The sequence below is a fragment of the Polyodon spathula genome, chromosome 3 (assembly GCF_017654505.1).
Source record: "Polyodon spathula isolate WHYD16114869_AA chromosome 3, ASM1765450v1, whole genome shotgun sequence".
NCBI classification, from domain to species: domain Eukaryota; kingdom Metazoa; phylum Chordata; class Actinopteri; order Acipenseriformes; family Polyodontidae; genus Polyodon; species Polyodon spathula.
The window spans coordinates 76,545,579-76,570,851 of NC_054536.1; the positions used below are offsets into that span (position 1 = coordinate 76,545,579).

At 38.7% G+C, this 25,273-nt stretch overlaps 1 protein-coding gene across 5 annotated transcripts in view; it reads left to right on the forward strand.

Annotated features, from left to right (window-relative positions):
• LOC121313419 (catenin delta-2-like) overlaps positions 1–24,719 on the forward strand; it is a 350,408-nt gene extending 325,689 nt beyond the window's left edge. For 4 of the 5 annotated variants that reach the window (XM_041245943.1, XM_041245938.1, XM_041245941.1 and 1 more), the window contains 4 exons: positions 3,724–3,850; positions 13,225–13,356; positions 21,614–21,690; positions 22,161–24,719. In XM_041245943.1, coding sequence (XP_041101877.1) covers positions 3,724–3,850; positions 13,225–13,356; positions 21,614–21,690; positions 22,161–22,421 — 597 coding nt within the window. In that variant the 3' untranslated portion in view covers positions 22,422–24,719. The remainder of the gene's footprint in view (positions 1–3,723; positions 3,851–13,224; positions 13,357–21,613; positions 21,691–22,160) is intronic. The other variant, XM_041245942.1, reaches the window with a different exon arrangement.
• The last annotated feature ends 554 nt before the right edge of the window (positions 24,720–25,273 follow it).

A 25,273-nucleotide genomic window follows, 5' to 3' on the forward strand; every position in this document is an offset into this window, starting at 1 on the left:
GTTCAGCCAATCCACTCTCTGCATAAACAAAGCCAAAAAATGTAGTTAAAAAACCAATGAGATTTCACCATTGTGGAATTCTTACAAAATACAATTTGTTAAGTTTTGATAACTTTATACATTATTCATATGGAGTTCTGATTTTTAAGTCTCTGCATCAACTTGCTCCTCCACTATTAAAATAATTCATTACGCCCCGTTCTGAATTTAGCAACAGAATCACCAGAGCAGCTGTCAATGGTAATTGTATGGAGGCAAGATATTGAACTAAATTTGCACAATCTGCATTCTCAATTAAAGGTGTAATATTCTGGAATTCATTAACAGATGATATAAAAAATACTCATGAACGTAGGGATTTTGCTTATAAACTATAAGTATGGTTAAAAACAAAACAAAACAAACATGTATTCATTGATTGGCAGGGTTGTATTTTATATTCTGCAATTCATTGTTGATTTGCTTACCGGTATCTTTATTCTCACTTGCCCAGGGACTACCAATAAAAATGAGCTTTTAGCTAAATTTGGGTACAGTGCATCATATGACATGTTCATTTATGTAAAAAAAAAAGTACAATGTCCCTGTCAAAAAAAAAAAAAAAACTGTCCTCAGAACATAACTGTACCCAGCACAAAAATAATTTCAATTATTTACTGAATTAATTCAACTAATTGCCCTACTATAAACATGACTATAAATCCAATGTATTAAATTGCTAATTGTGCTGGTATAAGCATTGTGCACCAAACCATCATTTTAGCAGGAACCAGTTGTATGGTTTGATTCCATGATTTCGATTCCAGCACAATATTGTTTCATCCTTGCGGAGGTGTTATCAACAACAAAATGTCTGAATCGATAATTAGGTTTTGTATTAAATCCATGCCTTTTGCCATATACATTTAATTTCTTCCAAAAAAAGTCTAGTTTATTTTGTGTTGAGCATACTGTAGTGTATATAAATTGACAGATAACCAAACAGACACACAGTGAAATTTGAATGTCTTAGACCTAGAGAACACCTAAAATTTAAAAATAAAAATAAAAAAATCCTCAAAGATGAAATAACAACATACATTTTTACTTTAACTATACCTCCTAAGTTCCACCAGATTTGTTGTTTTTACAAGATGGCTGAACATAAAATTAACAATAAAGAAATAGTGTACTAATTGTCCAATATTAAGAAACCAATTAATCTATAATTCAGTTTAGTCCAGTTGATTCCCTTTCAGGTACGAAATGTAGCCATTACTAAATGGGTATTAACTTCTTTAAGACCCGAAACCTGAATAAGATATAACAAAGCTCATCAGCCGAGCCTCTGTGACGCAGTCATGCCCTCCCCCAAGACTATAAAGGACAGGACTGCACGCAGAGATCTCAGCGCCATTTTTCGTTTCAAGAACTGACCTGACCTGACAGGAAGCCTATTAGGATACTTTTTCTGCTATAGATTTTCACATTTATTGTGTTTTTACACAAATTTTTACAGTGACCCGCTCCGTTCCCAACCTGGTATCGTACTGAACCAGGAACAAGTTTACTGCACCGCTACCGTACCGCAACGGTGCCACAGTCACCAAACCAGTACCATCCCGGTTCCGACCCGGTGCTAAAGTCACTGAACCGACCCTGTAAAATAACAACCCATTGCTACAGTCACCGAAACCGGTACCGAATTGTCCCGGTTCTGATGGTACCGAACCAACCCAGTACCATCCTGATTCCGATTGGTACAGTACCAACCCGGTGCTAAAATCACCGAACCGGTACTGAACTGACCCGGTACCATCCCGGTTCCGACGCGCTACAGAACAGTGTTTACATCCCCGGTCCAGTACTAAGCCGGTTTTGTTCGGGGCTTGAACAGCCCCGCAGGATGTTCCCTTGCCACTTGTGAGGAGGAAGGCGAACAGGAGCTGGAGTTCCTGTCTGAGGACGTGGAGTCAGACAGCATACCCCCTGTGGTTAGCTCTCTATGTCTGATGAACTACCATTGATCAAGTGAGCCACTGTAGTCTTGCAAGTGTCCTGGCCTACAGAAGGTGAGACAAGGCAGTCCATCTTTGGTGACAAGCCTACCACCTCTCCTGTGTCGTCATCCCCCCAATGCACCCGGATCATCTTTTTGAGATTCAGTCATCCTGGGGTGACCGGACTACAGCTCCTGCTATTCTGTGGACATCCTATATAGGCACAAAGCTGTTGGATGTCCCTATTACACCAGGGCATACCTATGGTCCTTTCGGGACGTGACTAACTTCAGTCACGGACCCACAGGAGGTCGTAGTGGTGTCTCATGAGGTAGCAAAACCTGCAAAAACAGACTATTCACATGATAGACCCCCTCAGTTGGAGGAAGAGTTCTACTGCAGGTACTAACTAGTGCCCAAGCGGGATGGTGACCTCAGACAGGTCAACCTGTGTCTGAGCCGAAGGAGGTTAAAAATGTTGACAATACAACAACTGCTGCAGTAAATCAGGCCAGGGAACTGGTTCACCTGTGTGAACCTTAAAGGCGCCTACTTCCACATCCCCATAAAACCAGTGCACAGGAAGAGCACAGGGAACAGCGTACGAGTTCTGGGTCTTGCCATTTGGCCTCTCTAGCTCCCTGTGCCTTTTCAAAGTGCAGGGAAGCTATACTGGCCTCATTGAGACTCAGAGGCATCAGACTACTCGATTATTTAGGCAACTGGCTGATTTGTGCCCAGTCTCCAGCACAAGCAGATGGAACTTGTCACCGACCACCTTTGAGCCTGTCGGGGAATCGTGCAAAGAGCCAGCTAACACCCTTGCAGACAGCCTGCTATTTGGGAGTGTGCAAGTGCAGGAAAATATGCAGGCAATTAAGTAAACATATGGACTTCTGGATGGCAGCATATTATCCACAGAATAACCATATGTCTATATTATATTTGTATTTTCTTTTTTGCTGCTTTATTTATGTGCATGGTTTTCTCTGCTCCCCGTGTTATGAATACATGTTTTATTTTCCCTAGTATCGAGCAAGAGGATCTTACTTTGATCATCTGTGTAGATAAAACACATAGATTATCTATTTTGTGCGCAAATAAGCGGTACATGTCCCCTCCTCATAATTGAAATTATCAAAGTGTGCATCTGCAGCCTATTAGATTTTCTGTTTACAGAACATCGATAACAGATATGCATCAAAATCACTTTACAAACCCCTTTCAGTTTGGTATCAATTGGTTATGAGTGTAACACAGCTGTGTTGTAATGACTGGCAGAGATGCTACGCCTAACAAATGAGATATCACTTGACTAACCATGGCATGAAGCAGTACACACTGTTTATGTATTGCATTACCAGAGAAGCACCGGCATGCTACAATATTAGTACTATTGTGCAATATGTATTCCAAATACATTGTGGTGCACTGTGGTCTGCTAATGGTTCTGCTAGGGTTTCAGTAAAGGCAGTGTCTTTTTTTTCAATTATCACTTTTTTGTTTCAGTGATAAGATCCTGTAACTTTTTTAAACTGAGAAGTTTTAAGCACCCATGAGGCCTCAGTTTAACTCGAAATCATCTCTAAACTCTCAGCACCAAGAACTTTTTTCCTTCCAACTGGTGCACAATGATTCTACAAAGTTTATCTAGAACAACACAAACACATTAATTAGCATAGCTCTGACCCATACAAAATAAAACATAATGAGTAACCCCATATATGTTTGCATTGTTTTGCAGGATGGATATTCACAGTATCATTTTGTTGGCTCTTCTTCAACAATAGAGAGGGACAGGCAGAGACCATACTCCTCTTCCCGCACACCTTCTATCTCCCCAGTTAGAACATCTCCCAACAATCGTTCAGGTAAGTGACACATTGCTCTTGGACTCTTGAAATCAGTGTGTGTGTGATGCATACATTTTTAGATATACCTGGAGAACTGGTGATCCAAATGGCATAGACATTCATTACCACAAGTTAATAGTATTAGAATTTAGATTTAGTTTTTTGTTGACCTATTTGTTCATGAGTTTTGGTTTATTAGCTGTTATACTCTACCTTAGGAACCAGCCTCTTGGCTCCTTCAACTTTGAATTAAACTTTGTAACAGTAAATACATAAGCCTATATAACATACTGTGAATATATGGGTTCCCTTTCAAGTACGAAATGTAACCATTACCGAATAGGTATTTACCTTCTAAAGACCCGAATCCTGAATATTGAATATCAAAGCTGCTCTTTGAGCCTGTGCCAAGGGAGCCCTACCGACCTGTGTGCCGAGGGAGAGCAGATGACTGAAGAGGAAGAAGAGTTGCCGTTCCAGGTGGTTGGCAGACTCTGAGCACATGGAAAAGCTCTAGGCAGATGGAAAAGTTTTGGACAGCTGTTTCCCAGCAAGGAATTACTGTGGGAACGTTTGGTGCCGCCTGTCCCCTTGGGGCCCCAGGGGGTCATGAGTGCTTATTGGCCACAGGAGGACATACTGTCCATCCCACTTCTGAGGAGGTGGGCTAACAGCAGCTGGCGTTCCCATTTGAGGACGTAGAATCTGACAGCATGTCCCCTGTGGTTAAGCTCTCTCTGTTGGCAGAGCTTCTACTGCTGATCAAGATTGCCACTGCAATCTTACAAGTGCCCTGGCCTACAGCAAGGTCCACCCCCCCCACCCCCCCAGTTCACCTGGATTTCCTTTTTGAAATCCTGCTGTTTCCCAGTTGATAGGGTGCATGATGTGGAGAAGCTGGGTCTCTATTGCCGCTTAGGTGTAGGCGCCTAATTTAGCGCTCCTGTCCAAGGATGCTACCTGCCCTAACAAGCAGTGCTGGGTCTCTGAGTTGATTCTCAAGAAAGCCTGTTCAGCCAGTGCATTCGCCGCACAGCTGGGGAACTACAACAGCGTCCCACCACTGTCTAAGGCACTCTTGGTAGAAACAGCTGGCCCATCTACATCTAGGTATAACACTGGGCAGTGTCACCAGAAGGGAGGTCGTCACCACAGACACGTCCAGTCTGGGCTGGGGTGCTCTGTGGAATGGCCGGGGTGCACAAGGTGTGTGGAAGCCTCCTTGGCAGGGTCTCCACATCAGTGTTTTAAAACAGCAGGAGGGTTACCTGGCCTTGCAGAACTTTTTGCAGGAGGTTCGAGGGAGACGTGTGCTTGTCCATACAAACAACATAACAGTGGTGGCTTACATCAGCCACCAGGGCGGCATTCAGTTGAGCTGAAATTGTTATCATTTAAAACGGCTTTCTTGCATGCTATCACTTCCGCAAAGTGGCTGAGTGAGATGCAGGTATTCTTGATCGAGAAAGCCCACTAATTTTTACAGAGGCCAGGACAAAGGTTACGCTCTGTACCAATCCTGCCTTTTTGCCAAAGACTATCTCAGCATTCCATGCCAACCAGGCGTACTATGTAACTTCATTTTTTGTATTCCATTATAAACATACACAAAGGGAAAATACATAAATATATGTTTTTGTGTAAAAGAGAAAAGAAAAAACACATTATCGGAAATCAAATGAACTGAAGCACAATCTCAATCTATTACAGACAAATGCAATGAAAATGAAACATGACGTTTCTGTTTTGGAAAACAAATAATAGTACTTCTTAAATAATAGTACTTCTTGGTCTTCTACATCTTTTTAAATTGAATTTATAATATTTTCCAGTCTTTTACGTAATTTTTAATGTAATTTATCATATTTTCCACCATTACGAAAGTAGTATGCAAATATTTGTCATGTGCAACTTGTGCAACTTTGTGGTGGACTTCTTGTGAATTGTTTTTTCTTTCTAAAGAAATTGTCTGTTTCCAGTTTACTTTTGCAAACAAATTATATATAATTAATGGTAAATGTACCTCTTTTTGACAATAGGAAAACATGCATCAGATCACAATTGATTGAAACATGTACCAAAATCTGACATAACACTTGCAACATAAGTGTACCGCTTTCTGACATCATACTTTGGTACACCTACCACATTATGGCGATGTAGCACTTTTTAACACTACACTGGCTCTATACTCCAGCTCACGGCTTCTAGCAAAGTAAAAAAACAATGTCTTACAAACTTGAACTTCAAGCTTATCTATAAACTTCAGGTACATTCAAACAGTATTCCAGTTCCAATTCCAAAAGAAAAGAATATAGTGACAGACAAGTTGAAAAAGGCATGCAAATAGAATAATCTAGTTTAGAAAATCAAACTAATTTTTTTGTATTTTTATTTTGTATTATGTGTGCATTTTTCCTTAGGGATATCAGACAATGTCCGTTAGGTAAACTGTTCCCCCACTACTACCACTAGTTTAATGAAAAATTACGTGAGTTTGTTTCAAGGACTTGAGACTTGAAGTCAACTCAGACTCGAATGATAGTGACTCGGATTCGAATGATAGTGACTCGGACTCGAATGATAGTGACCCGGATACGGACTCGGACGCGAACTCAACACTCGGGACTCAGTTTGAGGACTCGATTACAAGTCTGATATATATAATTTTACTGTAACATTCATATAAAACTGTAAGGAGTGTTTACAGTAGCTTGTCATCAGAAATAATACATGAGTCATCAGAAGATACTACTTTGAAACCAAAAGGTGACATGAATGGTGCTGTCTTTATAAGCCTATTTAATGTATAGCAGTGGTACACATTTTTTGTTTTCCTGTAAAACGAAAACCTTGGCATAAAGTTAGCATTATTTTCTTAATAGGACAGTAGCCAATGTCCCATTGTGAGGCTTAATTGTTTACAACTGGCTTTGCTAAGCACACATTTCCTCTTTCTGCTGCAGAAAACACTGGTTTAACTCGAAATCATCTCAAAATGCCCAGTGCATTCACATCCCAGCTGTAGATAGATACCAGATGGCATCAAGTGCAGAGCACAAAAACAACACTTTTGGTGTAATTTTATCAGCTATCAAAAAGCCATTTGTAACAGAAGCCATTGTTAAGTCCACAAAGAAAACAAAGCATTTAATGCCTCAAAAAAGCAGAGTTTACTTTTAAAGTAGCCCTTGCTAATCAAACAAGGAACTTCAAATCTGGGGTTAAAAAACTGTTAGCTTTCTCTCTGTACATAGAATTCCCTGTGTATATACTGTAGGTTTGCATATAATGCCACATTCAAAGACAAGCATCTTGAATTTGACTAGTGACAGAGATAAGACTACACTAAATGTTTATTACAGTATATTATTATAATGCATAATAAAATATAGTAAAGCTGATGATTTATTATTTTCTTAAAGTTTTTTTTTTTTTTTTTTAAATGTTTTAATGTAATATTAAAAATAACCAAACACAATTTCCAATTTAGGTTTCAAGAATACGTTAGACCAGAGATGTTAAAAGTATAAAAAGGAAAGAACTATCTGTGTTTACTCAAGATAAAATCCCAAGGCAGTTATAACATGCTATAGAACCTTAAGTGCAGTGGTGAATTATTTATGAGGGTGCCATCTAATGCATGCTATTCCTCACAGTTAACTTGGAAGAAAAAAAAAACAAGCAGCGTTCTAATGTAGATTCACCCACAGGAAAAATAGAATCAATCTGTTATAAATAGGGGTCTACTTAAATCACAGAGAATTTACATATTTTTTCCCAGATAGGTTATGGAATAAAACATTAAATAAACCTAAATTTAACACCTCATCATTTTATTTCAGATTTAGCTTATACATAAATGTAAAAAAAAAAAAAAAAAAAAGCATAGTTAAATGTTTGAAAATGTGCACTTTCACATAAATTAGGCTTGCTACTATTCGATTTTATTTGTATTTATTTATTTATTTATTTATTTATTTATTGCCAATTCGCCGATTTAATACAGACGTTATTTTTCAATCCAAGCAGAGAATGGTCTGATAAGGAGACATCGCTTTTATTAAGGATTTTAAAGGTTTGGAAAACAGCTTGAATGCAAGAAACACAGAAGTGTTTAAAAGGATGGCAGAAAAAGGGGGGATTTGAGAAAACTGTGGATCACGTTCATCATTGATGTAAAGTTTTAAAAGCACAGTACTGTAAAGCAAAAAGCAACCTGACCAGCTGACTGACGACAGTGAAGGGAAATAAGGCTGGCATCACATTATAATATATTAGCCATCACATACATATTATCTGTTTATTTATTTACTTATTTATTTCAAAATTTTTAAAGTGGCACACACCAGTTGGTATCAGGGTGCTGTATAGATACAGTTTAATTTGTACAAATCGAATACAAAAGAATATGCAGAAAACAAATCTCAATACACGCTAGATCGGCAAATATACATCTAACTTTAAAAACCATGCACATTTATTTATATACAATAACAGAAATTCATCAAATGCTCTTTGAAAAGCAACTATACATAATTAAATATATATTATATATATATATAATTTATATATATATATATAATATATAGATATATATATATATATATATATATATATATATATCTATATATATATATATATAATAATATATAAACACAATAAAACGAAATTATTTACTGTGGTTATATTCTACTGTGCATTTGTTTATTGTAGGCTCTCTCTTGTAAACAGGGGCAGCTCATTCTGTCTCCTTGTTATATTTGTAAAGACATAAGCGTGCATGTCTGCATGAACACAGTGCATTGAATTACACAATCTCAAAATATCAGATTCCATATCTGAAAAAAAACAAAGAACAGAAATATTCGTCCACACCACCAGCTCTTTACAAACTATTCTGCTACAATCAGCACTGTTTTCATTTGCAGTGGGGGAAAGGTACACATGCGTTAATGGCATAAAAGGAATATTCCGTTTTACCCTGTAAACGCAGAATATGAAAGGAATAAGAGAATCCGCCTCCATGTATACAGAGCATTCAGAATATTCTAGAATTCCAAATACTTAATATTCTGAATACTTGTGCCATGTAAATGTTCTGATTTAAGTGTTTTCCTCTTGCACCCCATTTTCAAATCAAACTAGTAACAGTCACCGTATACCTACAGTAAAAGCTTGCCTACACAGTAACCTGTTAATTTCAAAGTAGGAGCTTTGAATGACAGGCTCTGTAGCTGGCAAAGGAAAGTGCACAGTCTGTGCAGGTCTTGATGATTTACACAAATTTAAACAAATGAGAGCATTCTAGTGCTGCTTGAGTCAACAAAATCTGTCAGAAAAGGATGAAATGACTGACAGTGAAACTATAGTAGCCAATTAAGAGACCACTGAGTTGACTGACAGCGACCTCTAGCCATTCATAGCAGAATGGAGTCAGGACAGACGGCAAGAATAAAAACTACACAAATTAGAGATGCAACACTGACTATCCCACCTACAATACAGTAAAAAAAAAAGCCAGTACAGACACACTGGTAGGCCGATTTAAACACTGTTGTCATGTGAACAGTAAACAAGAAAGTTAAGTGTTTTGGAGTTCTTTTTTACTTGTATGTTCCTAAGGATGTTTCTTTTTTTATTTGCCTATTTACAGAATTAAGCTATGTAGTTCCCTTTCAGTTCAAAGATGACCACCACTTACATTGGTATGGTATTGCTGAGCTCTCTATACCAGAGCTGCCGAAAGGCCCCTTCCTGTGATGACGCACTCGGTCACACCTATCAAGGGAATACAACCGTCATTCGCAGGGAGATCCTCCTCTTTTTCCCTCAAGACGGTAAGGTAAGACCTCTATGTCTAGCTGAATGTGGCTAAGGAAAGAGCTTCTCGAGTCGATTGGAGTCTTTTGTATTTCCCTTGCATTCGTGCTGAAAGCTGGCTTCTCCTCTTTCCTGGAATCAGTGACTTAAAAAACAGTCCTTTCTGTCTTTCAGCGGCCTCCTCGCTTGCCTGGTAGGCCGCTCTTTTTATCTGCCTGTCGTATCAGAGCGACTGTTTGTGCAGTCATCCGTGAATGATTGTCTTTTCTTGAGAGTACACTTGTCCTTCACGGGGCTAAGCCTTGCTGTATCCCTGCTGTCGAGTAGAACCTGCCGGCCACACAGGCCCGCCACCTTGGTGAGTCGAGCCTTGTAAACAATGTACTCTCTCCTTTTACTTTCTTCCTGGATGTGTCCTCCTCGGGGCTAGGCCTTGCAGTATCCCTGCTGTGGACTGATCTTCCAGCCATGCTGTCCTCCACGGGGCTAGGCCTTGCCACATCTCCGCTGTCGAGTAGACCCTGCCGGCCACACAGTCCCGCCACCTTGGTGAGTTTGGCCTGGTGGACAGTGTACCCTCTCTCTCTCCTTGCTTTCTCCTGTGAATACACGTGTCCTTCCCGAGACTAGACCTTGCCGTACCCCCATTGTTAAATGACCTTCCCAGCTGCATTCTCCTCCACGGGGCTAGGCCTTGCCTTATCCCCGCTGTCGAGTAGACCCTGTTGGCTGCACAGGCCCGCCACCTCGGTGAGTCGGGCCTTGTAAACAAACAGTGTACTGTATTTCACCATGTTTTATTGTCTGCTTTAACTCGCCCACCACGGCTTTGACCCTGCGTACCCCCCCTGGTATATGCTACGCGCTGACCAGGTGTGTGTGTGTGTGTGTTGACCATGCAGTTAGGGTAGGCACATTGCGTCGCTGGCGAGCTCCCCAGACTCAGACTGTCACGAGAACAGTCCCAGTCCCCACAGCTCTGCTGGGCGACCTAAGGCATCGCCTTCAGGGCACGCCAGCAGGTAATGGAGCCCAGCGGGCAGAGGGAACACAGGTCGTGGTCAGTCCACAAACCAGCGTCAGAGGGGTTATTTTCAGGGCCAGCACCCTAAATACTCCAGAACCCTAAATACTCCCTACAATCTGCCCAGCCCCATCCTCAGCAGCCCGAGCAGGGCCCCTGAAGGTTGGTGGCCTCAGACCCCCTTTTCGGCACAACAGCTGCAGTACTGGCGTTCTTGCGCCACAGACTCCTGGGTGCTTGCCACCGTGCAAAACGGCTAAGCGCTTTCGCTTGGGACCGCCTCCCTTTCGAGGTGTCACAAACACTTTCGTGACAGAACCACTGCAACCCTCAGTACTTCAGAAAGAAGTGGCTGCCTTGCTGTGCAATCGAGCCATTCGTCTCATAGACCCCATCTCCCACAGAGAGGGGTACTACCTGAGGTACTTTCTGATGCCCAAGAAAGATGGTGGCTTTCGCCCCTTCTTAAACCTGAGGCTTCTAAATGGGTTCTTAAAAGAAAGGAGGTTCTGAATGCTGACGCACCGTCACATCCTCCAGTTCGTTTGGCCGGGCAACTGGTTCACCCTGGACTTAAGGGACACACACTTTCATGTTCCCATTCATGCTGAGCACAGAAAATACCTGCGCTTTTCCTTTCAGGGAAGCGCGTATGAGTTTGCTGTTCTGCAATTCGGCCTCTCCCTAGCTCTGCGTACGTTCTCAACGTGCATCGACGCTATCCTGGCTCCTTTGCAGCTGCAGGGGATCAGAGTAATAAACTCGATGATAGTTTATCCCATACCAGTGTAAGTGGTGGTCGTCTTCTCTTTAAGGGAACCAGGGTAATCTAACGTTTGCGTCGCTTCCAGTGTGCAGTAGTTCATTTAAATCAGTAGTTAAAAAAAATAAAATAATAAATTGGATCTCCATACGAGTACGGTATGCATTGGTCCCTGAGGAGGTGAATTTCAGGGTGACCACTCAATTTCCTGATTTTTCTGAAATCGCGAATTAGGTAGATCCCTAGTTATACTTGCAACATAATTGAAATGTTTGTTCTAAATTAATTTACATTAGAATTTGCAGAAGTAGTTAAAGTACAAAAGGGGGGTGAGGGTGCATATAACTAGCTTTATGACGTACCAATTGGTAGGACTTAAACGGTAAGGTGAAAAATACACAGATGTTGAAATGCTCCTTGTTGTTTGCAGGAAAGACATGTGATATTCTATTAAAGCAGCCACATGCCTAGTGATTAGAGCAAGCATCTATAGTATCAATTCAGAGGTCTTCATGTAATCCTGGCTAAGGGTTGGCTGTAGTTTTATTAAAAAGAATTATCGGTGCATGCTGGCAGTCTGTACAGAGGGTAAGCAAATCCTGCTTAGACTTAGGGACTAGGTTAAGCCACTGAGTCCCATAGCTTTAGCAGGAGACAGTGGGCACCAATTGAATCAGAAGCCCATTGAGAATCAGCAGGGAGAATGTTGCTGATCCCATAAATAGTTGGACTGAGTGGGAGTAGACAGGCACTGCACAACCATGCCAGTGATTATTATTATTTTTATTTATTTATTTTTTGTGTATGTCCTCTCAGCTTTGCAGTAATGCAGTTGCTTTGGGGATGCTATTTGTATAATCAAATGTAAATATCCACAGAAATCATCTATATAGGGTCTCTCCTGATAAAGCTGTTTATGTATCGCACATCAATATTGATGATGCTTACAGTATCACTGTTTTATTAAAGAGAGGCACTTTAATAAAAATAAAACACAACCAAAAGAACCTTAGCGAAAATGGGTGTCTGTATTCTTGTACCGACATCACTCCTTTCTACCATTAATTGATGCAATGGAGGAATCAGGTTGTTCAGATCCCCTTTACATAAACTTTAAAGAGCAATGATAAGGTGCCAGAAAATAAAATCTATTTTTAGGATTTCATTTTATCTGCTAACATTTGCCTTTCCAACAACAGAATTAGTTCAGGTTCTTTGCAGCTTGCTTATTCTCACAGTGCCTTTAGAGTACCCCCTGGTGGATGCAACCTCTACTTAAAGAAAAGCAAACATTAGGTAATTCTTTGTTGCCCTTAATCACTTCACATGCATTAAAGTATGTTCTTGGTTTTAACATGGCACACTGAGGAGAGGAGTCTGGATCTCTATAATATGTTTTTGTTTGACCTTGGATTGAGAAGTAGAGGTTGATGTGTAAAGGCTTGCTGTATAGAGTTTTAATAATGCTGGTACACAATTCATTACAGTGGCAAGAAATATAACTGCCTTGTGTTGACATTTTAGTTATTGTTTTTTTGCCTTGTGTAAAACAAGAAATGTAAAGATATTTGTCAGAGTGAGACAAAACCTATTATAAACAAAACATTGCTCCTCATTAAGTTTGCCTTAAGATATCTTCTTTAAATCAGTGAGAATAACAAAAGCACATTACTAAGGTTAAAACAGTAATGTTATTTTTGTGCAACTGAGAGCTTCGTCCAGAATTAATGCTAGAAATCAAAAATGCAAAACAATCGTACTGACAGTGTCCTTGTTGTGCAGCAAGTGCCCCAGCCTCCCCTCGAGAGATGGTCAGTCTCAAGGAAAGGAAGACAGACTACGAGTCGACTGGAACAAATGCAAGTTACCATGGTAACAAAGGAGAGCACACTTCCAGGAAAGACACCATGGCAGGTAGGAATTAGTGTGCGAGTTAGCATTGTGTAAGTAATTCATAGTCAGAGGCTGTTCCCTTCCAAATACAAAATGTAACCATTACTGAATGGGTCCTTACCACCTAAAGACCTGAATCCTGAAAATTGTATACCAAAGCTGCTCTTTTAGCCTGTGATGCAATCGTGGTCCCGCCCCCGAAGGCACAAAAGGACTGCGCTCACAGATCTCCGCGCCATTTTTCCTGTCAAGACTGACCTGATGGAGAGCCTTGTTCAGAGAAGTGCAATGGGGGAGTTTCTATGTGTGTTCTAATTTTCCTCGAGACAAAAGAAAAATGGCCCTATACATTTTGGGTTTCCATTGGCTCAGTTTATTTTACTTGAAGATCCTCTTTTCACCTGACATCATGCAAATGACGGGGGGTGGAGGAGGTAGATATGCAGATTAGCCATGTGTTGCGTCCTCGTGCTGTTTTCATAGACATCTTCGGAAAATGTGGTTTCCATGCACAGAGAACAGGTACACGAGAGAATCTCACCTGGAAATCCATAGTTGTCAGGTGACATCTTGTTTGAGTGAAACTCTACAGCACAGTGTTAAGCTCATGTAATAAAGTTGTGATTTGTAAATACAAATGTATTGTGGTTTGTTCTTTTTTCTGCTATGTACTGTACAGTGCTTTGCTATACTTTTGCTATTAGTAGCCCCTTATTGGCCCAGGAGACTGTGGTTTTACACCTTGATTCTTGCTTCTATGAGGCCAGCCATGGAGCCTGCTCAAATGCCGCAACCTGCTCAGTCAGACAAGGGGGACACTGGCATCCCAACCCATCGAGCCTGCAGATCTGTGTCTGGCCCCAGAACGGCAACATTTAAGCTGTCTAGGGCTTTCTAATAGGGTCATTGACACCCTGCAGAATGCCAGAGCTGTCCATGCATTCCCAGTACAAGTATAAGTAGGGCATTTTTCAGACGTGCCTGTCTCAGGGTTTTGACCCCACCTGTCCCATAGAAGTTATACTTATATTTTGCAGGACCTATTTGATGAGGGGAAATCCCCCTCTACATTAAAGGTTTTATTTGGCAGCTATTTTGGCTTGCTATATCAAAATTGATTCAGTCTCCCCAGGAGTTCACTTCCTGGCAGGGCAATTTTTAAAAGGAGCTCGGGAGCTTCAGCCGCATATGAAGGACATTGTTCCTCACTTGAGGCACTCATGAAGCCCCCATTTGAGCCCTTGCATTCATTTGAGCTGAAGTACTTCTTGTTAAAAGCCGACTTTCTTGCTTGCAATCACATGTGAGTGAGATGCAGGCATTTTCATTTGCAAATGTCTGCTTAATGTTTGCAGAAGCCAGGACCAAGGTTACTCTTTGTACCAGTCCTGCTTTTTTGCCGAAAACCATCTCGGCATTCCACATCAACCAGTCTGTGGAATTGGATGCTTTCCATTTGCTTCCTTTCCACTCTGACAGGGAGCAACAGCTCCATACGCTTTGCCCTGTGTGAGCACTAGAGTATTATGTGGACAAAACACAGAGTTGGAGGCAGACTGAGCATGTTTTTGTCTGTTATGGTGCTAAGTCCCATGGTAACGCCCTGTCTAAGCAGAAGCTATCTAAGTGGATTACAGACACAGTCAAGACTGCCTATGAGTGAGCCAACTTGCCCCCTCCAGAAAAGCTCACTGCCACCAGGTGCATGGCAACTTTATGGGCTGTGTTCCAGGGTGCATCTCTCACAGACATTTGCAATGCAGTAGTGTGGGATACTCCCCATACTTTTAGCAGATACTAAATATCATAGATTCTCAGAACTCTGGCTTTGGAATGAGATTGTTATGGGCGGCTTAAGAGTTGTCCCTTACTTCATAACATAGAGGTTATCCGCAATCACTGGGGTCCATATGGTAAAACACGCATGGTAGCCTGGCTAGTTTTGTGCATTCCAGTTGGTCTTCAATATTACCTGACTACAGCTTTGGTATTTCTACCCATGTGGTAATGGTTACATTTAGTACTTGATAGGTAAGGTATTTCTGATTCCCTGAAATAGAAACATAACCATTAACTTTCAGAGTCGCTGCAGGGTCTTTTAGGAGATAAATACCCATGTGCTAATGGTTACATTTCTATTTCAGGGAACCAGGGTTATGATAATAACCTAACTTTCGCTGAAATATAAATGTAACCGTTAACCTTCAAGGTCTCTGCATCTTCGATTGCAGCAGGCTTGAAGGAAATATATATATATATATATATATATATATATATATATATATATATATATATATATATATATATATATATATATATATATATATTTATTTCTGTGTTCACTTTAAGCCTTTATTTAACTCATGATTAGAAAACTGCATTAGCTTTTAAGGCACCCATGCAAGTAGCCAAGATAAAGTAAGATGAAGCTTTACATGAGCCTTTTTGGAAAAAAATATGCTTTCACTAAAGAACATCACCTAACAAATAGAGCTATATTGAACAGATGGTTCCCATTCCACCAGCTTTCAGGTTCTCTCGGGGTTGGTCAAAACCAGACTCATTTGTTTTTACTGTTTGTCTTCTTTTTTCATTTGCTTAGTTTTGTGTATGCTTTGCATTAAGTTTTATGTAAGCCAGCAATACTAATACTTAATTTTGAGGTGAATCTGCCAGTATCGACAAAAACTGTGGACTTACATTTAAATCCTGGGTAATTAATTCTTCAACTGCTGTAAGCTTTCTGATGTCTTGAGCTCATTACCACTCTGAGTCCTCATCAGTAGATGAGCTGGTTAATACCTACAACACCACCTTGACTGGTATCTTAGATACTGTAGCGCCAATCAGAACTCTGAGTGACTTTTAAAAAAAGCTCACCGTGGTTCAATGATGAAATATGAAGGAAATAGAACGGAGGTGGAAGAGCCACCTGGTTAAATATAGGAAGGTTCTGGCGTTGGCTAGATCATCATATTATTCTAATTTAATTGAAAGAAATAAAAATAATCCTAGATTTTTTTTTTTTTTGCTACCCTAGATAAATTAATTAATCCTTCCTCTAATAGTCCTACCTTTGATACTGGCTCCTCTCACAGCTGCAATGACTTCTTACATTTCTTTAAAAATAAAATACTAGACATCAGAAATGAGATTCCACAGACATCTTTCTGTTATGGGGGACTCCAGAAGAATTTTACCAACTACATCTCTTAAGGCTACTATCCAGGGTTTTCTTTGATTTATCTTACAGGAACTGACAGAGCTAATTCGACATGAGAGCGACATTGATCCTATTCCTACAAAACTATTAAAAGTTGTTCTTGGTGTTATTAATACACACATTTAAAAAATTATAAATGGTTTACTTTGTATAGTTCCCTCAGCTCTTAAGGTAGCTGTGGTAAAGTCCATGCTTAAGAAACAACCTTGAAGTCCTCAATAGCTATAGGCCAATTTCTAATCAACCATTCTTAGATTATTATTTATTTATTTAGCTGATGCCTTTATCCAAGGCAATTTACAGAGACTAGAATGTGTGAACTATGCATCAGCTGCAGAGTCACTTACAACAATGTCTCACCCAAAAGGTGCAGCACAAGGTCAAGTGACTTGCTTAGAGTCACACAGTGAGTCAGTGGCTAAGCTACAAGCCCGTTTCTTTAACCACTGGACCACAAAGCCTGCAATAAGATTCTAGAGAGAGCTGTTGCAATTCAATTACAAAAATATCTAACTCTTAATGGTATATTTGAGAAATTTCAGTCTCGTTTTCGTGCTGCATATAACACCGAGATGGCCCTTGTCAGAGTTGTGAATGATCTGCTGATAAGCTTTGACTCTGGCCTTCCATCAGTATTAATTCTTCTTGATCTAAGAGTTGCCTTTGATACTGTAGACCAGTGATACTCAATTAGATACACCCACGGACCAATTTGGGAATTTTATGGCGAGCGGCGGGCCGCGCACAGAAGGTTGACAAAGAAATAGATACTCGTGCGTAATAACTTAAACTGCAAAGATTATGTATTGGTTGCAAATAAAGTACAGTATTACTGTTTTGGAATAACTAAGTTTAATAAATTGTAAATAAAATTACATTCTTACCTGTGTTTGTGTCAATCTAATGGGAGAGGTGGCATCATCGTTCACTGGCAAGCTTTATGAAGACTGGTTTGTAGGTGGTTAGGGCAAGGCGCATCCATATAATGTTCATAGAGGAAGACCCTGATTCCCACAAGTACGTAGATCCAAACATCGATAGAAGAAAGACAGCTAAGTTCTGGCTATTCTGAAATTGGTCAGCATATTGAGTCCAGAAATCACAAAGTCCCACTTCTCAGAATTTTGCTTTCAAGATGTCTGAACTCTGGAGCCTTACAATTTCTAATTGAAAGGCACCTTCATCAATTGAATCAAGAATGCTCTTCGCTTCAGAAGGGCAAGGTCCGTCGGAGAGACAACAGATGGATCACAAACAAATAAAAGAACATCCTTTGGAATTTTACAGTCCTCAAATCATATTTGAAAGTTTGTGATGAGTTTGTTCATGAACTCCTGCATAATTTTGATCAAGGTGTCATCTGTAGCAACAACACGAATATGGGAAAGTGCAACATTTTTGCTGTTAAGTCAGTGGTAAAGATTTCAAGATTACTCTGAAACGCTCACACCTTCTCAAACAGATCCCGACACTGCTTGCATGGCCTTGCAGCTGCAGGTTGAGGGAATTCAAGTGACCAGTAATATCACACAGAAAATCTACCTGGGACATTGTAGGAACATCGTTCATAAATTCCAGTAACTCGCCAGCCTTGCAGGTCTTCTGATTTGAAAGAAATTCTATTATTTCTTTCTGAAGTGAACAAAACCTCTCTAACACACGCCCCCGACTTAACCAGCGAACGCCATTATGCAGCAACAGATCATTGTATTTGGCTGAAACGTCTTGCAAAAGTGCTCTAAAAAGAAAATGTTGCAGGCTAGAAGTTGAGCATATGTAGTTCACTAGTCTCATCACAAAGCCCATAGTTTTTTCCAATTCACCAGACAAGTTACCGCACAGGAGAGTTTGATGAAAGATGCAGTGAAGAGTGTTTAATGAAGGGTGTATCGCTGCCAAACGTGAAGCAAAGCCTTTCTCTTTCCCTGTCAAGGAGGGGGCTCCATCTGTAACAAGCAGGTTTACTTTATGCCGATCTAATCCATTCTGATCATAAAAGCCTTTTACCTTTTCGAAAACAATCTCTCCTGTAGTGTAGGTTTCTAATGGTATTAAGCACAACAATTCTTCATTGAAGATTTCACTGTCATAAAATCTAACAAACAACGATAGCTGGGCAGTGTCATACATACATACAAATCATACAGAGACATGTATTTGGTATTTTTTTTATTTAGAAAGCAGTGCTGACAGACAGTCCTCGCCAATAAACTCCATTCTTCATGCTGCTGTGGAATCAGACAATGGAACTTAATTCATGCGGTTCAGAATGTCATCTTTGTTGTTATCTCCGGCCAACACCTCGTCGAGCAATTCCAACGTGCACTCCTTCACAAGCTCAGAGTCCAGGAAAGGCCTTTTCTTTTTATCTAGTGCCCACATTACCCAAAGAGAAGTAGCTGTTGCTTTTTCCTGTGCAGTCGCTGATGTTGTGAGAATCAAATTTGACGTGTGATATGAAGACTTCAGACTTTCAATTTTGTCACCTCTTAAGACACTGCCAGGAGGACAGGCCATGTTGAAATTACTGGTTTTGATTCAAAGTGGTGCCTCAAGCTGGCAACCTTGCAGACTGTTACAGTGGTTTGATTTTTTAAACACAAAAGGTTTTGCATTTAGATGAGATGGCATAATAAAAATGCATGATTTTCAGTGTCCACTGTGCGACGTTTACTCCCGCTTGGACTCATTTTTGGCTCAATTTTCATCACACTAATAATGAAAACAAATGTACGGTGGCCTAGTTGAACGTACTGTCTGATGCAACAGCATAAGATCCAATAGGCAAGTGATAGAGTAGATTGATAGGCAACGCATTATATACTTACTTTAATTGCTTAGACGAGACCTTAAATAATTTATTATCATAGGAATTTTTTTTTTTCTTTTTAAGGTGAGCTGGCGTGCCAGACAGGAAGTCTTGGTGGGCTGTATTTGGCCAGCGAGCCGCCTATTGAGTACCGTGCCATCCTACTGAAACGTCTTGAAAGCACAGCAGGACTGTGGCCTTGTCCTATCCTGGTTCAGATCTTATCTTTCTGATAGGTTTAAGTTCATCTGTATTGGAGGGTTTCATTCTAGGTCCCTTGCTGTTTTCATTATACCTTAGGTGACGTTATCCACAGACACGAGACACGGAGTGAACTTCCACTGATATGCTGATCATACTCAGCTATATTTGTCCCTAAAGCCAGAAATTTCTTCTGCCTGGGTGTTATTAGCTACTTGCCTTACAGACATCAAGCATTAGATGTCACCAAATTTTCTAATGTTGAATTCAGGTAAAACAGAGGTTATGCTAGTGGGATCACAGAACCAACTGAAAGGAAATGTGGGATTGCATGAGCTCGACCCTTGCAGTCTCTCATCAAAACTTAAACTAGAAATTGAGAGTTTGGGGGTCATCTTTGATCCTGATCCCTCATTTGAGACTCATATTATGGAAGTTACTAAAGTAAAGTATTTTTTACCATTTAAGAAATACAGCCAAACCTAGACCAATTATTTTCATATCTAATGCTGAGAGACTATTGCATGCCTTTGTTTCATCTAGAATTGATTATTGTGATGCACTTTTTTCTGGTGTCCCAAAAAGTGTGGTATCCCGTTTGCAGCTTGTTCATAATTATAATTATGATATTATAATTATATCGTACTATTTTTTTTTTCTGACTAAAACCAGGAAAAGTGAACATATTATCCCTGTTTTGGCCTCTTTTCACTGGCTCCCTGTGCAGTATAGAATTGATTTTAGGTTGCTGTTGTTAACTTACAAGGCCCTGAATGGATTAGTACCTAGTTATTTACAGGAGTTACTGACCCAATATCTTCCAAACCGTACTCTGAGATCACAGGATGCAGGCTTTTTCTGGTAGACCACCAAAATTATGGAATACTCTGCCTCATTTGTCAGGGAAGTTGGGAACGTTACCGTTTTCAAGTCAAGACTAAAAAAGCACTTTTATAAAATTGCTTTCTTATCTTAGTGGATTTTAATGTAAGTTTAAAATTGCTGCTTTTGTATTATTATGTGTATACTGTTATTTAAATGGTCTGACTGTGGCAGTTGTATGTGTGACATGCTGTACAAATGTATTGTGGTTTGTTCTTTTTTCTGCTCTGTACTGTACAGTGATTTGTGATTCTTTTGAATAAAAAGCGCTATATAAATGCAATAAATAAATAGTAGAAACTATAGGAAGTTACAGTAGAAACATATTATTTTTGCTTAGTTATACAGCATATTGTGTTGTGCAGATAATTAGGTTTCAACAACTTTACCACAAGCGTCAAATTTATACAACATGATACAACACATATGTTTTATTGCAATATGCACAGTACACCTCTTATGATTTAAATCACTTCACAACAATTATGTGTATATTTTTAGGTATCCCATTGTTATCCCATACACTGAATATGCAGTGCTACAATTATTCATACTGAGCAGCTGCACAGGGCTTTTGTTGTGAAACATCTGTACTATACTAGGAACACCTACTGTACACCTTTTATTAATGCATACAGTATACATACCATGCAGCAAGAAATAGCTTAAGGTTTTTAAAACATACTATTCATGTATTTTCCTTGAGAAACTATATATAAATGAAAAAAAAACAATTTAAATCAATGATTTAAAAAAAAAAAAAATTGAGTGATTTAAAACGACTTGATTTAAATCAGCCAACCCTGGATCAAAACAAACCAAGACTCGATGGAAAAATGTATTGTTAACTAAAAAAAACAGAAGGAACTTGAAGCCAAGTGTTTTTTTGAACAATTCATTTACTTCCAAATTGTACTTGCACGTGTCTTTCAAATTCTTTTAAAAGTGTGTACAAGTCTTTCTATTTTCAAGAGGAACAGAAAAAAAATGGGTGTAAAAACTTTTTTCCCTTGGAAAACCTTTAAACACAGCTGTTTGTAGGTCTTTCAGCATTACTGTGAAATTGTGTTAAATGGAATCTCTCTGAAATAAATACTAACCATCAGCATACTAACCAAGAACACTAACTCCAAATTTATTTTTCTCTCTTTGTGTTTCACCAGTTCAAATCTCAAGTGGAACATCAACATTGTTCCGGAATTCTTATGTTAACCCGAGTGAAGATATCAAACAAAACCAGGTAATGGCTACATATTGAAGTGTAGATTCAGTGTGTGCTTCTTAGTGATTCAAGAAAGCTATTCTGGCTTTAATAGTTGAGTCAGAAATGTAAGAAAAAATGTAAAACCCTTTTAAAGCCCTTCCATTACATCACAGGCACGCCAGTTTAAAGAGTAATCCTTTAGTCTGTATTCATTCCACACAGCAGTACTAATACTAAGAAAAATTGTATGCTAACATTCTGTTAGCATAAACAGCTGGAAGCTTCATGCAGCAATTGTTGCAGGTACACATCGTTTTAGAAATCTAAGAAGGATTTTTTTCACCGTCCAGAATGTGATAATTGGAGCTTGCCCCCTGTTCATTTGACCTGCCACGCTCCATACCCCCCCCCCACCCCAACCAAAAAAAGCACACAAACTAAGCCATTTGTTAGTCTATTTGAAAAAAGAGTATCTGCAGTTGATGTGAACATTTGCTTTTCCACAGGTTTCTCAGCCTCTCCCTCAAGACAGCGCCAAGAAAGACTACGAGACGTATCCGCCATTTCAGAACTCCACCAGAAACTACGAAGACTCATTATTTGAGGATCAAGTGCATCACCGCCCTCCGCCCACCACTGACTACAATATGCATCTGGGACTGAAGTCAACAGGCAACTATGTGGACTTCTATTCAGCTGCTCGTCCCTACAGTGAACTAAACTATGAAACAAGCCACTACCCAGCTTCTCCAGACTCCTGGGTTTAGGACAGGTCCGCAAGCAAAGACCACAGGAGGACCGTGCATGTGCATGCATACCACAAGACATTTTTCAGCAAGTTTAGTTTGTCAAAGCTTGTTCCATAGAAAGGTTCCTTTTAACAGTATGTGGGGGTGAAAATGGAAGATCTGGGGTAAAGTGTAAAGAAAGAGTAAATGAAAGATGGCAGGGTGCTAATAAATTTGTGGGAAGTAAAAACCTTGACCTTTTAAGTCAAGTCAAAAATATTGTTGTGGGTAGCTAGAATGTTGAAGATGGCAAGAGGGAGTAAACCGAGGGACTCTAGAAAGATAATTATGTGAAGCACAAGAAAATGAACTGTTTACACAAGCTATTGGGATGGCTTTTCACATTTTACTTCTTTGTGAATCAGTGGTTCAACTTGCATTTTGAAGCTTCTTGTGTTTGGGAAAATACATTTAGCCTTTTCTCTAATTTTTACTTTTTTTTTTTTTTTTTGTTAATGCTTCATTGTAAAGTATTTCATGTACATTACAGAGATGCAAGTGCATTGTGTATATTACACTGATACCACCGTGTACCTTCATCAGTGGCTCTAAATATTCTTTCCATTTAAAAAAAAAAAAAAAGAAAAAAAAGAAAAAAAAACTTTGGAAAGATGTATGAATTACCAACCTTTCCTTTCCTAAGAAAAATGTGTTTTAACAGCAAGAAGGAAGTATTTAGCAGTCTTGTTCGTTCTGATAATGTGAATTTGTTTGTGGCAACTAAACAGATGTTTTAAGCAGTTCCAGACAGTAAACGAACATCATTCCACACTCCGTGTCAATGAAGTGCTTTTTCACTGCCTAAACCTTTAGATATAGATATTTGAAATAGATTTTTTTTCACTTAAACCAGGTTTTTCTTTATGATGATACGGTGTTTAAAGATAATACATTCAAATTTGTTTGTCATCCATAATTGCATAGTATCCACTAGTATCTCAGCTGTCTGTGCTTATATAAAAGAAAAGGATTAAAATGTGCCAAACTATATTATCACTAGTGCCAGACGTGAGATAGTTAAGAATTCTAGTTGAAGTTTACATTCAATGGCTAGTTATTTGTTCTCCTGATGACAATTTGTAAATGCTTTTTCCAAAATGTGTTTTAATGGAATTAAGCTATATCTACAGCGTACTGGACTATAACCAGGAGGGCAAAATCTTTGAGAGCTTATTTCCCTCCAAAGTTATTTCCTCCATAGTTCTCTCAAGTAATGTTAGTTGGGTGTGTGTTGTCGGTGAGAACCATGTTTTGTTTTTTAAAACAAGAGACATTCTTTTGTTTCAGTTTACATCAAAAAGATTCAGAAATCATCCTAGAGTAAAATGTTAATAGAGAATGATAAAAATATATATAAATATATAATTTTTATGTGCAAATGTCAGTGTCACTAAAAGCAACAAAGTTACCAAACCCTTGTAAAATAGAATTAACATTCATGTTATGATCCCAACAGACACTTAAAGATGTTGACCTCCTGTTCTGAATTGTGTTGTTTCCAAGTTATATAGATTAAAAAAAAAAAATAAAAAAAAATCTGGAATTTGGGTGATGTTCAGATGCCAGGTCAATAAATTACTCTGTACAATCTTCAGAGTTGTTTAGCATATTCTCATATTGACACACGCATGGGTTCACAACAAAGAAAGCTCACAGACTGTACATTGACACACGATGCCTGATTTTGTGTACTGTGAAATGCAGCAAAGGGCATACATAACTGTATGCCCTTTCCAGCAAACATAAAAACAATGTGGATGTGTTTGGTTTGTTGCCTCTACATTTTGCAGCTGTTAAATGATATGACCCCTCTTATGATACACTGGTTAACAGGGTCATTTTAGTCATTCTTGAAAGTTGTAATTAATGCCCCATAAACTTTTTTTTTTTTAAATAGTGTTACTATTTCTGAAGGGTTTTTGTGTTTTTTTTGTGTTTTTTTTTTTTTTTTTCTTAGTAGATACATTTTGGACATATCAGGTCTGCAGGTATTTCTTCTAAGATGTTATCAGAGTAAGAGCAAATTGAATTTAGGAACAAATATATTTATGATTTATGTCCATGGTTACTTAATATACATGTATTACCTCCTTGATTGAAAGCCTGTTTGACCACAATGACCTTTCTAAAAGTTCACCACAGTCAGTTTCCATTGCTACACACTTAGCATGTGTTTATGATGCTTTACTCTATTCTATGCCTTTACCATTACATTGTACAGCTCTGGCCAAAAGTTTTGCATCACCTAGAATTTTAAGATTAAGACATAATTAAAATTATAAATATATATAGATATTATATATATATATATATATATATATATATATATATATATATATATATATATATATATATATATATATATATATATATATATATATATATATATATATATATATATATATCTTTATAGCTCCTATATTTAAACATCATGTAATAAAATAAGTCTACTGGAAACCACAATTGTAGTACAGTATTTCATGTTAGATTTTGAAAATGTCACATTTTTCAATTGTCAGTTATTCATTAAATAGGGTGTATACATGTAATTTATCCCACATATACCTTTTGATGTTTGGCCAAACATTAATAAGTAATAAAGTCGTTCATAAATATTAGTTCATTCGACTTTATGAAGCAAAATGTGTTAATTCTATAGGATGGTGCAAAACTTTTGTTCATAGCTGTATATCACAGTAAATATGTTTTGTTTGTTTTTTTCCCAAGGGAAGCACAGTTACTTTGGGAATGTAAATAAACTAGAATACCAATCTTTCTGCTAAAGTTATAACAGTATAAACACAGACATACATAATTATTTTTAGTGTAAA